At 38.4% G+C, this 14,740-nt stretch overlaps 1 protein-coding gene across 6 annotated transcripts in view; it reads right to left on the bottom strand.

Annotated features, from left to right (window-relative positions):
- Positions 1-14,740, bottom strand: part of LOC133652577 (nuclear receptor corepressor 2-like) — a 212,767-nt gene that overhangs the window by 107,278 nt on the left and 90,749 nt on the right. For all 6 annotated transcript variants that reach the window (XM_062051491.1, XM_062051494.1, XM_062051495.1 and 3 more), the window contains exons 7-8: positions 3,241-3,297; positions 2,788-2,840 (exon numbers count right to left, since the gene is read on the bottom strand). In XM_062051491.1, coding sequence (XP_061907475.1) covers positions 2,788-2,840; positions 3,241-3,297 — 110 coding nt within the window. The remainder of the gene's footprint in view (positions 1-2,787; positions 2,841-3,240; positions 3,298-14,740) is intronic.

Raw genomic sequence — 14,740 nt, 5'->3', positions numbered from 1 at the left:
ATTCATCCAGGTCATTGTATTCTCATGGAATCGATTGCAACTGAACGGTTCAGTTTGTTTTAGGACTGGGCGGTATGGAAGTTATATCCCAATATATTTTGGCTTATGGTATACGATATATATCACAATATTTTTTCCTGAAAGTGAATTTATAAAAAGTCAAACCCAAACATGTGTATCAAGTAGTTTTATTGAAACTAATACTTAACATGGGTCATTTGCTGAAAGTGTTAAAGTTTCATGCAAAGATATTGCACATAAACATATTAAAAAGTCTTGAAAATATGAAAAGAAAAGTAAATTATGATCTTAAATTTTTTTAAATCAAAGCTTTAGCGACACTCAAATCCTAATCTAACAACAAAAACACAAAAGAACAAAATATAAACTAGCGTCCTTTGTTTAGAGGACATTTCAAACATCAGCAGAAAACTTAAAAATAATTAACAATAGTGTTTTTGTAGCTCAACATTTTAGAAGACCCATGTTTATGTACATATCCTACGAAGTCAGACCTACACTGTTTCAATGTCCATTTCTCAGATGATATAATTGTTGATGACTGAAGTGCTGATATCAACCAAATCTAACCCCCCCGCCCCAACCCACTCCACATCCCACCCCCCGGATTGTAAATAATGTAAATAATTCTATGTATATACTCTGATGATTAACTTGTGTGATGACTGTATTATGCTGATAGTATATATCTGTATAATGAATTGATTAACGTGGACCCCGACTTAAACAAGTTGAAAAACTTATTCGGGTGTTACCGTTTAGTGATCAATTGCATGGAATATGTACTGTACTGTGCAATCTACTAATAAAAGTTTCAATCAATCAATCAAAAACCCTCAAAAATTTAAGCCAGGAACAGTAAGCTGTATACGGCAGGATGCAATAATGCCACTGCAGCTAAACACCCTTTCAAATTGTGTATTACCTTTCAGATTGTGCATTTATTGTGACTGCAAAAGTCATATAACGAGTTAATTATTTGTGGCAGCTTTTTAAATCAGTTGTTTTCATACCTTTGCAACTGTGAACATATTTATTTACACAAAGCTTGTATTTCGGAAAAAAATGTCTTCTCTTATTATTTTCAAGTGCATCCATCTCTCTTGCGTTGTGGATTTGATTGAATCTCGTAAATTGCAACTCGCCACGCTGCTGTCATAAAAGCGTGTTGCCCCGAGTGACGGCGAGGCTTCAGTCAAACGGACCCGATCGCTCGATTCTGTTATCAATGCAAGTACAACAATGTGAAAGAAGGGAAGGAAGGACAAAATACTTGATTTTCCAGAAAAAACGGTAAAGTTTACATATACATAGACACAATGCAATCCATCCGTTCATTTTTTCAAAATAATCTTACTCATCTCACCATATTTAATGTAACTTACTTCACCGAGTATTATTTATCTATCTTTATTGTGATTACTTATGGAGTATATTGTGAATAAATTGAGAACAGGAAGTGAACAAAAGTTTTAGCAACTGTTATGTAAAAGAAAAGGGGTAGGATTAAATAAGCTCTGCTTCTTCCTACTCCTTTTCGAACATGTGGAAAAGAGAAACTGGAAATCGTGATGTATCATGTGGTATGCGTGCATGTTCGAAATAAACTCAAACTCAACTCAAACTCAACAATAAGCAGAAAGACTTCCACATTGAGACCTTAAGAATTACACTGCAAAAAGTCAGTGTTCAAAAACAAAACAAAAAACAAAAAAAAATGAGGGGTATTTTATTTGAACTAAGCAAAATTCTCTGACAATAGAACAAGAAAATTCGGCTTGTCAAGACTTTCCAAAACAAGTAAAATTAGCTAACCTCAATGAACTCAAAAATACCTTAAAATAAGTATATTCTCACTAATAACAAGTGCACTTTTCTTGGTAGAAAAAAAAGAGACCTTTTTGCTCAATATGTTGAAAAATATTCTTAAATTAAGTAAATGCTAGTGCCATTATCTTGACATAATAATATGCGCTCGGCATCATGATTTTTTTTTTCATGCTTGAAGTAAGAAATTATTACTTTAAAAAAGTAGTTTTATACTTGTGAGTGTTGATGACACAGCTTTGCAACAGTTGATATTCTAGTTTCAAGCATGTTTTACTCAATATAGGTCATCAAATCTCAGTTACAAGCTGTAATATCTTACTGAGATCATTTAGGAAGTAAAACACTAACATAAAATCTGCTTAGTGAGAAGAATGATATTATCAGACAGAAAATAAGCAAATATCACCCTTATTTGAGATATTTAATCTTACTTAGATTTCAGTTTCTGCAGTCTACATATATCAGTATTGCGGTATTGTCTCGAATACATACAGTATCTCTTTTGAAAATATACTGGTATAGTTTATAATACCACCTGTATACCGCCCAGCCCTAGTGTGTCTAAGATCCAAGCAGGCTTCATCAGTTCATGCTCATAGAATTTGATTGGTCGGCCCTAGTGTGTGAATGTGAGTGTGAATGTTGTCTGTCTATCTGTGTTGGCCCTGCGATGAGGTGGCGACTTGTCCAGGGTGTACCCCGCCTTCCGCCCGATTGTAGCTGAGATAGGCTCCAGCGCCCCCTGCGACCCCGAAGGGAATAAGCGGTAGAAAATGGATGGATGGATGGATGGATGGATCTAGTGTAGATGCTGGTGTTCAGTTAATAATATTTTAAAGAAGAAAAAAAAAAAAAATTACAAAAGAGAAGGTTACCACATTTGGCATCATCTTTGGCATCATTTTGGCATTAAAAAAAGATGTAGGGGAAACTTACATTTTGATGTTTTCATGGTACTGCTTGGTATCAGAAGGCTGATTGTATAGTGGCTGAAACGAGAAAGGAGACAATCACACAATATGCTCAGTTTTACAGCAGCATGCAAACCACAGGATCAGGATCTGCTAGCCTGTCATAGATGTACTGTAGATGGGGGATTTGTTCCATAATTTGATGAATGCTGTTGATGACAGATTCACATTACAGTCTGGGGTAATAAATAATGTTGGGAGTGATATCACTGAATCAGAGGGAAAAAATTTAGTTTTAAAATATGGCACAGAAAATATTATTGGGCTTCAAGACAGGTAGTCGCCTTGCACTTCGATACAGCCGTTTTACGCTTGCGTTCAGGTAAATTTTCCTCTATCACTAATGCTAAATAGAAATTAAAACCCGAGTGAGCAAGAAAGTATGAATGTAGAAAACGCAATTCAATGCAAAACTCACCAGTTCTACCCTGGGTCCGAGCCCTTCCAGTATCCTGTGAGCCTCTTCTGCCTTTTTCTGGACCAGAACACAAACAGAAGTACTAGATTAGCCGGCTGCCTGCACCTCTGTCATCACCATGACAACACAGTGAGCACGCTCACTTGGGTGCTTAGACTACACCACGGCCGGCTGGGTGACTGGATGCAACGATAGCGAGATGGATACATTGACTATTATTAGAGCTTGTAGCTCAAGCTGAGCCACAGTTCCTTGCCTCAGTCCATCACTCCTCTGACAGGAGAAAAAACACACTCACACCCCGTGAGCGGAGAGAGAGAGAGAGGGCGTCAGAGAGAACAAGTGGGAGTCGAAAGTGAGTGGAGAAGGCATAAGCAGCAGGTGGGGGGTGGGTTGGTAAAAGGCTTTGGTGTTTATCTCTTAAGAAACATATTAATGATAGAAAAATAGAGCTAATACCTACTACAAATAGAATCCTAGAACTTTAAATGCTGTGTGGATGACCACAACACTGTATCCCACTGGGCATGTTTTAATTGTGTATAATACAAGCAAAATAATGTTTTTATGTAAGCCTACTGTATATATTGCACCTAGAGATGTCCGATAATGGCTTTTTTGCCGATATCCGATATTCCCCAACTCTTAATTACCGATTCCAATATCAACCGATACCGATATATACAGTCGTGGAATTAACACATTATCATGCCTAATTTTGTTGTGATGCCCCGCTGGATGCATTAAACAATGTAAAAAGGTTTTCCAAAATAAATCAACTCAAGTTATGTAAAAAAATGCCAACATGGCACTGCCATATTTATTATTGAAGTCACAAAGTGCATTATTTTTTTTAACATGCCTCAAAACAGCAACTTGGAATTTGGGACATGCTCTCTCTGAGAGAGCATGAGGAGGTTGAGGTGGGGGGTGGGGGGGGGGGGGGGGTATATTGCAGCGTCCCGGAAGAGTCAGTGCTGCAAGGGGTTCTGGGTATTTGTTCTGTTGTGTTTATGTTGTGTTACGGTGCGGATGATCTCCCGAAATGTGTTTGTCATCCTTGATTGGTGTGGGTTCACAGTGTGGTGCATATTTGTAACAGTGTTAAAGTTGTTTATACGGTCACCCCCTGTGTGACCTGTATGGCTGTTGACCAAGTATGCTTGCATTCACTTGTGTGTGTGAAAAACCGTAGATATTATGAGATTGGGCCGGCACGCAAAGGCAGTGCCTTTAAGGTTTATGGCTCTCAGTACTTCTCCCTACGTCCGTGTACCACTCCGTACAGCGGCGTTTTAAAAAGTAATAAATTGTACTTTTTGAAACCGATACTGATAATTTCCGATATTACATTTTAAAGCATTTATCAGACGATAATATCAGCAGTCCGATATTATCGGACATCTCTAATTGCACAACAGGCACTTGAAAGATTGAGAAGGTTTTGAACCACTCTCCTAATACAATGAACTGACCTTTACATGAACAAACTCTTAGTATGTGTATGGGGGGGGGGCAATTTTTCAATGCAGCATGCTGAAAATAATGGAAAGCGCTACTCTACATAACAACTGACTGACGCTGTGGTCAAAGTTGGATTTGCCATAAAATAAATTTTAAGATATTCACACTCCTCTCGTCTCTGCATGCTGGGGTCACGTCAACGATGCAAAGCTCTCATATACTTCCATTATACCGTAAATTCCAGACTATAAGCCACTATTTTTTTCCTATGCTTTGAACCCTTCGGCTTATAAAACGGTCATATTGCAAATACAAAAAAATTAATTAAAAAAAACCAAGCAAGGACATGAAAAATGTGTATTATTGTTTGTGCTATCGCGCCATCTTTTGGACGATTTCACTCACTGCAGGTGCTGCTGTGTCCTTCTGTTTAGAGCTTTCAACCGGAAGTACCTTTTTGTCTTGTAGCCGTCTATAGCGTTCCCACTACTTCTATGGATTCTTCATTCATCAATCCAAGCAATGTTTGTCATTTTTACAATATAACTAAAACAATTCTTACTTACTAAACCGCCATGTGTGATATGTGTAGGAGTGTTTTCATGCATATTTGTGTGTGCTATTGTAATGTACCGTGTTTTCCGCACTATAAGGCGCACCGGATTATAAGGCGCACCTTCAATGAATGGCCTATTTTAAAACGTTGTTCATATATAAGGTGCACCGCATTACAAGGCGCACCGCATTATAAGGTGCACCGCATTATAAGGCGCACCGCATTATAAGGTGCATAGAATAGACGCTACAGTAGAGGCTGGGTTTGCGAGACCTGTTGTGGCTCAATATTGGTCCATATATAAGGCGCACTGGATTATAAGGCGCACTGTCAGCTTTTGAGAAAATTGGAGGTTTTTAGGTGCGCCTTATAGTGCGGAAAATACGGTAATCAAGCAATGGCATTATTTAAATATTGTTTCAGTTTCACAAATTCCTCAGTTAATTTACCAAGACGTTGACGTGGAGTTATTGAATCTGTTTAGCTGATTGGAGAGCTAGCTTCCGCAGCTAGTGGGACCATGACGATGACTTCTGTTTTTTGTTTTTTTTTATTGATCAGCCGTTTTACTGTCGTATTAAAAGCACCGTTCAGAAACAATTAAGGTATCTAAATAAACATTTATCAAATGTTTTGGTGTAAATAACTAATTTCCCAACCTATATATCTGCGGCGCATAGTCCGGTGCGGCTAATATATGGAAAATATTTTTCTAACTTCTAAAATTTAGTGGGTGCGGCTTATATACCCGTGCGCTCTGTAGTCCAGAAAATACGGTAACTTTCTCAACACTGAAAATCTACAATTTACTTCCCATTTTCACTATAGGGTAAAGTGTTCAACAACATTATTAAGGAACGGCGTGGCGCTGTTGGGAGAGTGGCCGTGCCAGCAATCTGAGGGTTCCTGGTTCGATCCCCACCTTCTACCAACCTCGTCACGTTCGTTGTGTCCTTCAGCAAGACACTTCACCCTTGCCCCTGATGGGTCGTGGTTAGGGCCTTGCATGGCAGCTCCCGCCATCAGTGTGTGAATGTGTGTGTGAATGGGTGAATGTGGAAATAGTAGGGGTGTAACAGTATGTGTATTTGTATAGAACCGTTTCGGTACGGGTGATTCGGTTCGGTTCGGAGGTGTACCGAACGAGTTTCCACACGGACATATTAAGTAGCGTAGCGCTTGTTGTGTAAACAATGCACACCGAGGCACAACACACGGCATGCTAGCAGCGACCGGGCTACGACAACATATAAAAGTCAGAGCTGGAAGACCCTCCTGCCTCGTTAGGATCTCCCGTTTGGGAACACTTTGGCTGCGCGATACAACAAATGTTTTTATAGTAGCAGATTTAAGACCATATTGCATTAAAAACTAGATTTTGACCCACTTCTATGGTGGAAGAACAATAAGCCCATATATCCTCTTACTGCCAAGTTAGCCCGGCTGGGAGGGGAAAAGAAAAGTTAATCTGAGGCTGAGTTGACTTGAAACTGTTTAATGTTGCACTTTTTATATGTAGAAGAAAAGTTTTGTCATTTTATTTAATCTGAGCAACAACTTGAGGCAGTTTAATGTTGATTAACGTGGACCCCGACTTAAACAAGTTGAAAAACTTGGTCAATTGTACGGAATATGTACTGTACTGTGCAATCTACTAATAAAAGTCCCAATCAATCAATCAATCAAAAATAGCACTTTATATGTAGAAAGGTTTTGTTAAGAAACCATTCTGAGCCTTATCTTATTTAGTTTTTATTTTATATATGTTGACCACATTAACCCTGGCAATGGACCCTGTGTGTATATGTATGTTATGCCATTGTTTACAAATTTAGTAAATAAATAACCCAAAAATGTATATTTTGTTGCTTTCTTACTGTACCGAAAATGAACCGAACCGTGACCTCTAAACCGAGGTACGTACCGAACCAAAATTTTTGTGTACCGTTACACCCCTAGGAAATAGTGTCAAAACGCTTTGAGTACCTTGAAGGTAGAAACGCGCTATACAAGTATAACCCATTTACCATAACATTATGAAAGGGAATTTCACTAGAACTTATCAAATTTTAAGAAACGTGTAATGGACAAATGTAAACATGCACCGTGTAGTTATGTAATATTACAAGTAATAGGTAAACATCAATAGATTATCGAGTGTCCCTGGAGCATGCTCTTATTCAAAAGAGTTGAAACGTGGTTGATATAATTCAGAGAGAGGAGGCGGGATGAAGGGAGGTGGGAGAAAGACTGTTGGCCAGCATACATCCTGGCAGGAAAAAGGGAAGTAGAAAGTGTTACAAAGGTCAGCATTCTACATACAGGAGTAATGGAGTAAGCTATGAGTCAGTGTTTGTTACACCTCCAGCTTTTCAGATAAATCTTGAGCAATCTGTAATATCCTGTAACTGCTTATACTCATAAGCTCAGTAATTTCACCGAATATGTCAAATAAGGACAAACGCTATTAGGTCTCCCTGTACAGCCCAGTGACTTTTCTAATCATTTCTGAGAGCACTATCACGGTTACATCATCGTTATCTAGAGACAATGCACATTGCCCCAAGTGTCAACTAATTGCTAGTAACGTGAAACACAACAGGTTGAACGCACGATTTTAAATGGCTAAATTTAAAGAACATAGTTTCTCATTTTGTGCTTTATTTTCTTCACATCACAGGTTGAGTGCAAATGAGCCTAAGTGCAAATCAAACTCTCTCTGCACTGCAAAAACTGAAATCGAAATAAGATGAAATATCTCAAATAAGGGTGATATTTGCTTATTTTCTGTCTGATAAGATCATTCTTCTCACTAAGCAGATTTTATGTCAGAGTGTTTTACTTGTTTTAAGGGTTTTGGTCCTAAATGATCTCAGTAAGACATTACAGCTTGTTGCTGAGATTTTATGACCTATATTGAGTAAAACATGCTTGAAACTAGAATATCAACTGATGCAAAGCTGTGTCATTAACACTCACAAGTATAAAACTACTTTTTAAAGTAATAATTTCTTACTTCAAGCATGAAAAAAAAATCATGCTGCCGAGCGCATATCATTATGTCAAGATAATGGCACTAGCATTTACTTATTTAAGAATATTTTTCAACATATTGAGCAAAAAGGTCTAATTTTTTTTTTTGACCAAGAAAAGTGCACTTGTTATTAGTGAGAATATACTTATTTTAAGGTATTTTTGGGTTCATTGAGGTTAGCTAATTTTACTTGTTTTGGAAAGTCTTGACAAGCCGAATTTTCTTGTTCTATTGGCAGATAATTTTGCTTAGTTCAAATAAAATACCCCTCATTTTTGTTAGTTTTTTTCTTGTTTTTGAATACTTTCAGTGTACAGCAGAATCTCAATTTACGAACACCTCTATTTGCGACTTTTTCAGTCTAAAAACTTTTAGATCCAGCCAAATTTGCCTCTGTGTGCAAACAATGTCTCGTCAAGCAATTTTGTGTCACTCTTTTTATGATTTGTCAAAAGCATTTGACACAGTAGAACACAGTCTGTTATTTTAAGCCCTTCATCACATTGGATTGTCTAAAAATGCTGCTGCTTTGTTCACAGACCATCTTTCAAGCAGAACACAATGTGTACAGGTGGCTGGGACAACCTCTTCACTACTGGACATTAGCAAAGGAGTTCCGCAAGGCTCAGTGCTGGGGCCCATTTTTTTCCCATCTATATAAATATTCTTTGTAACAATTTGACAAATGCTATGTACCAGTTTTATGCAGACGACACTATTATTTTTTGCTGCTCAACCTCCATCCCTCTGGGTTTTACGTTTTTACAAACTGCTTTTGATGTCATCCAGCCTCGCTTATTTGATCTTGAATTGGTTTTAAATACAGATTAGAGATGTCCGATAATATCGGACTGCCGATATTATCGGCCGATAAATGCATTAAAATGTTACATCGGAAATTATCGGTATCTGTTTCAAAATTATCGGTATCGGTTTCAAAAAGTAAAATGTATCACTTTTTAAAACGCCGCTGTGTACATGGACGTAGGGAGAAGTACAGAGCGCCGATAAACCTTAAAGGCACTGCCTTTGCGTGCCGGCCCAATCACATAATATCTACGGCTTTTCACACACACAAGTGAATGCAAGGCATACTTGGTCAACAGCCATACAGGTCACACTGAGGGTGTCCGTATAAACAACTTTAACACTGTTACAAATATGCGCCACACTGTGAACCCACACCAAGCAAGAACGACAAACACATTTCGGGAGAACATCCGCACCGTAACACAACATAAACACAACAGAACAAATACCCAGAACCCCTTGCAGCACTAACTCTTCCGGGACGCTACAATATACACCCCCGCTACCCCCTCCCACCTCAACCTCCTCATACTCGCTCAGGGAGAGCATGTCCCAAATTCCAAGCTGCTGTTTTGAGGCATGTTAAAAAAAATAATGCACTTTGTGGCTTCAATAATAAATATGGCAGTGCCATGTTGGCATTTTTTTTTTCATAACTTAAATGAGGGGCGGCGTGGCGAAGTTGGTAGAGTGGCCGTGCCAGCAATCGGAGGGTTGCTGGTTACTGGGGTTCAATCCCCACTTTCTACCATCCTACTCACGTCCGTTGTGTCCTTGGGCAAGACACTTCACCCTTGCTCCTGATGGGTGCTGGTTAGCGCCTTGCATGGCAGCTCCCGCCATCAGTGTGTGAATGTGAGTGTGAATGGGTGAATGTGGAAACACTGTCAAAGCGCTTTGAGTACCTTGAAGGTAGAAAAGCGCTATACAAGTATAACCCATTTATTTTTCATAACTTGAGTTGATTTATTTTGGAAAACCTTGTTACATTGTTTAATGCATTCAGCGGGGCATCACAACAAAATTAGGCATAATAATGTGTTAATTCCACGACTGTATATATCGGTTGATATCGGAATCGGTAATTAAGAGTTGGACAATATCGGAATATCGGTAAAAAAGCCATTATCGGACATCTCTAATACAGATAAAAGCAAGCTCATGGTTTTATCCACATTCAAGGGTGCAACCGGAAATCATTTCAAATATTATAACATCAAAAGGAAACCCTGTGGAGCAGGTTTTAAATTACAAGTACCTGGGTTTTATTCTTGACAAGAAGCTTTCATTTACATCCCATATTAACAACTTGGTAGCTAAGCTTAAGGTAAAGCTTGGGTTCTGTTACAGAAATAAAACCTGCTTCTCTCTTAAGGTCAGAAAGAAATTGATGACAGCGATTTTCTTGCCCATAATTGATTATGGAGAGGTGCTTTATTTGAGTGTTTCATTTAAATGCCTCCAGTCCCTGGACACTGTTTTTCATTCAGCAATACGTTTTGTTCCTGGATGTCGTCGTCTCACCCACCATTGTCAACGGTATGTGAAATCAGACTGGTCTTCATTGAGCGCACGCAGATACACACATTGGCTGACCATCATTTATAAGGCTATTTTAGGTTTAATGCCTCTCTACTTGTGTACTTCGTTATAAAGAAAAAACAGCTCTTACACATTACGTTCTAATGACACTTATGCTTAAACTGTTCCTCGTGTACAGACTGAATTACTTCCATTTGGGGCCTTCTGTTGTATCCTGAGGAACAGACAGTGTGCGACGTTTGCACAGTGCCTGTGTTTTTTTGTTAATTTATTGTTTTACAGTTTGTTTTTATGCATCTTAAAATGTATGTCTTAATTTAAATGTTTATGTAACTGCTCTGTGACATGTGCTGCTGACGTCCTGGCCAGGTCACCCATGTGAAAGAGATATTTCTTTCTTATCTAATTAAATAAAGGTTGGATTAAAAAAAAATAAAAGAGGAGCCGGCATTCACCGCGTGGTGCGCCATGGTGAGGCTGCTGGCTCCGACAGAACGCGGGAGAGTTTATCAAGCATTTAGAGGATTGTATTGGCGAAGGGGGATTCTACCGCAGCAAGTTGTCAACTGTGATGGGATTTTTTAGGGGGGAAATGATCCTTTGGCAGACGTATAATACAGTTGAGGAAAAGGCACAACTGGGACACAAGCCGATGATAAATCGACAAATACAACTCCGAAAGTCCCAGAGTATTCAAAAAATGCCACAAATATTTACCGACACGAGGACACAAGGTAAAAAGGATTTTCCTTTGTTATGTTTTTTTATTGTAGCAACATGGTTGTTAACGTTTTGAAGGGCACCAAAGGCAAAGGAACTTTTGTGTGTGTGCACGCATTGACAGTTAAGCTGGCTGTTGTTGTTGCTGTTTGGATAAAAAAAGAGATTTTTGAGCCATTACACTCCTGTTATGTTGGTTTGATATATACTGTATAGACCAGGGATGTCCAAAGTGCGGCCCGGGGGCCATTTGCGGCCCGCAGGTCATTTTTTAATGACCCCACGGACCATTTTAAAATACAATTAAAAAAATTATAAACATAAGAAGTGGTATGAAAGACCAAACAGGTGAAATGTAACAAGAAAATGTTGCAATGTTTACTCTAATAACACAAAGCTGCCATGCAGGCTGTTTCTTTCTTTAAAAAATAATAATGAATCAAAATCAATGTTATTATGAATTATTGACCTATCCAAGGCTCCAATTACGTCACATTAAATATCGCACTTTGAGATATTTTTTGGGGAAAATGTTGCATATATTGTGTTTGCCATATAAAAAATTGAGCTTTTTTTTTTTTTTTAAAGAAGGTCCTAAAACGAACAAACAAAAAACATAAACAACGATACAACGTATAATTGACGGATAGATCTGAAGTTGATCTCGAGATTATTGTGTTAAAAGTAAACAGTAAAAAAAAATGTATAATTTTGGTTCCCCAATAATTTTTGTGTGATTTGCTTTTAAGTGTCATTGCTCAAAAAATAATAATGAATTAAAATCAATGGTGTTATGAGTTATTGACCTTTTTAAGGCTCCAATTATTATATAATCTGAAATATTCCTCTTAAAAATTTTATTGGGTGAAAATATTGCATATTTTGTGTTTTTTCCATAAAAAAACAGGGTTTTCTTTGACAAAAAGAGCATACGACTTAAATCTTTAAAAACGTTATATTGACAGATAGACCTAATGTTGATCTAGAGATAATAATACTGAATAATGACACATTTTAAATATTTTTTGGACCAAAACCCTTTGGGGTCCCCGGGATCAAGCCTGAGTGGAGGCCTTAATGTATATTTTTTATACATATATTGTATTGGTTTTTAAAATAAAAAAATATCAAAATGGCCCCCGCTTGCTTTGATTTTTCAGTGTGCGGCCCTCAGTGGAAAAATTTTGGACACCCCTGGTATATACAGTACGTATATACCTGTATATACACATTATAGTGTCTTCAAAGTGTGCATTTTTAATGAAAATAGGGATTTTTGTCGAGGCTAGAACTAGAGATGTCGAATAATATCAGCCTGCCGATATTATCGGCCGATAAATGTTTTAAAATGTATTATCGGAAATTATCGGTATCGGTTTCAAACTCCCGATTTTTCCGGGAGACTCCCGAATTCCCCTCCCGAAAACCTCCCGGGGCAACCATTTTCCCGAATTTCTCCCGATTTCCACTCGGACAACATTATTGGGGGCGTGCCTTAAAGGCACTGCCTTTAGCGCCCTCTACAACCTGTCGTCACGTCCGCTTTTCCTCCATACAAACAGCGTGCCGGCCCAGTTACATTATATATGCGGCTTTTACACACACATGAGTTAATGCAATGCCTACTTGGTCAACAACCATACAGGTCACACTGAGGGTGACCGTATAAACAACTTTAACACGGTTACAATTATGCGCCACACTGTGAACCCACACCAAACAAGAATGACGAACACATTTCAGGAGAACATCTGCACCGTAACACAACATAAACACAACAGAACTAATACCTAGAACCCCTTGCAGCACTAACTCTACCGGGACGCTACAATATACACCCCCCGCTACCCCCAACCCCCCCGAGTTTGGAGGTCTCAAGGTTGGCAAGTATGATCTAGTATACTCTGGACTGAAGCTGTGTGCCTTCATTGTTTTTGTAGTTATAATTATGCACTTTGTGAAAGTCAAAGTATAGTATTTCCCATAGTTGTAGTGGGTATTAGGATTATCTCAGGGAGAGCATGTCCCAAATTCCAAGCTGCTGTTTTGAGGCATGTTAAAAAAAATAATGCACTTTGTGACTTCAATAATAAATATGGCAGTGCCATGTTGGCATTTTTTTCCATAACTGGAGTTGAAGTTGTTCTCTTATTTTGGAAAACCTTGTTTTTGATTGATTGATTGATTGATTGATTGAAACTTGTATTAGTAGATTGCACAGTACAATTGACCACTAAATGGTAACACCCGAATAAGTTTTTCAACTTTCCCCGTTAATCAATTCATGGTAAAGTTACATTGTTTAATGCATCCAGCGGCATAATAATGTGTTAATTCCACGACTGTATATATCGGTATCGGTTGATATCGGAATCGGTAATTAAGAGTTGGACAATATTGGAATATCGGCAAAAAAGCCATTATCGGACATCTCTAGCTAGAACCAATTATTCATTTTTTAATTTTTTTTTCTGGAGAACTGCAAACTCTGTGTTTTGATCCATGTTTAAGAACCAATTAGGTTCATAAATGAAGGTCCCACTGTATATGGCACACCAACTGTACATGTGTCGCTGTAAACATACAAAGACAGAGCGACCGGATAAAGAACATGCGCATCAAATGTGGCATCTTCTGCTACACACCAAACAAACACAAGAAGAAGATGATGGCGAACACGAGCAAGAAACCTGAGTCTCTTGTCTGCACTGATGACGAAAGAGAAACACTCCTGTGAGTCACAAGACAAACACAATTACAGGAGAATGTCGACTGGGAGTCATGCCAGAGAAAATAGCATGACACAGCCGTGCAGTCCACCATTCTTGTTGTCTTTGTTACCCGTTGTTGTGTGCAGGGTTCTTGTTCTTGTTACGTGACAGAGTGGCGATGTCATCATTCACAAAAAGTAGTGGTTTACTTGTTCACGCTTGTCGTTACAACACTGTACAGTTCTCACCTAAGAACGTTACTGTGTGAACAGTATACTATGTACAGTATAAACTAAAATAAAGCTTACCAGGACTGACAACAGCTGAGATTTATTGTACTCATTTTGTATGCCATGTACAGAATATTGCAATATAAAGCCCCACTGACATATGTTTTACATCTGACACACCAGCTGTTTTGCCTCTGCTGAATAAATGGACACTTGGGCAGTTTTACTATACTTGAAAATGCCCATTGTACTTCTTGTGTTGTGTTATTCTCACATCTGAATTTTTGTGATAGCGGAACTGCTGATCTGTATTCTGCATCCGCCTCGAGCTCCCCTTGCCTGTTTAGAAATTAAACAGCCACTAAAATTGTTAATCTGCAAATTAACTGTAGCCCAGCTGTTTCTTTCACTACTCCTGATGCTATACTGTCGA

Source organism: Entelurus aequoreus, linkage group LG06 (assembly GCF_033978785.1).
Source record: "Entelurus aequoreus isolate RoL-2023_Sb linkage group LG06, RoL_Eaeq_v1.1, whole genome shotgun sequence".
Classification (NCBI taxonomy): domain Eukaryota; kingdom Metazoa; phylum Chordata; class Actinopteri; order Syngnathiformes; family Syngnathidae; genus Entelurus; species Entelurus aequoreus.
This window is presented reverse-complemented; position numbering and strand designations above follow the sequence as displayed.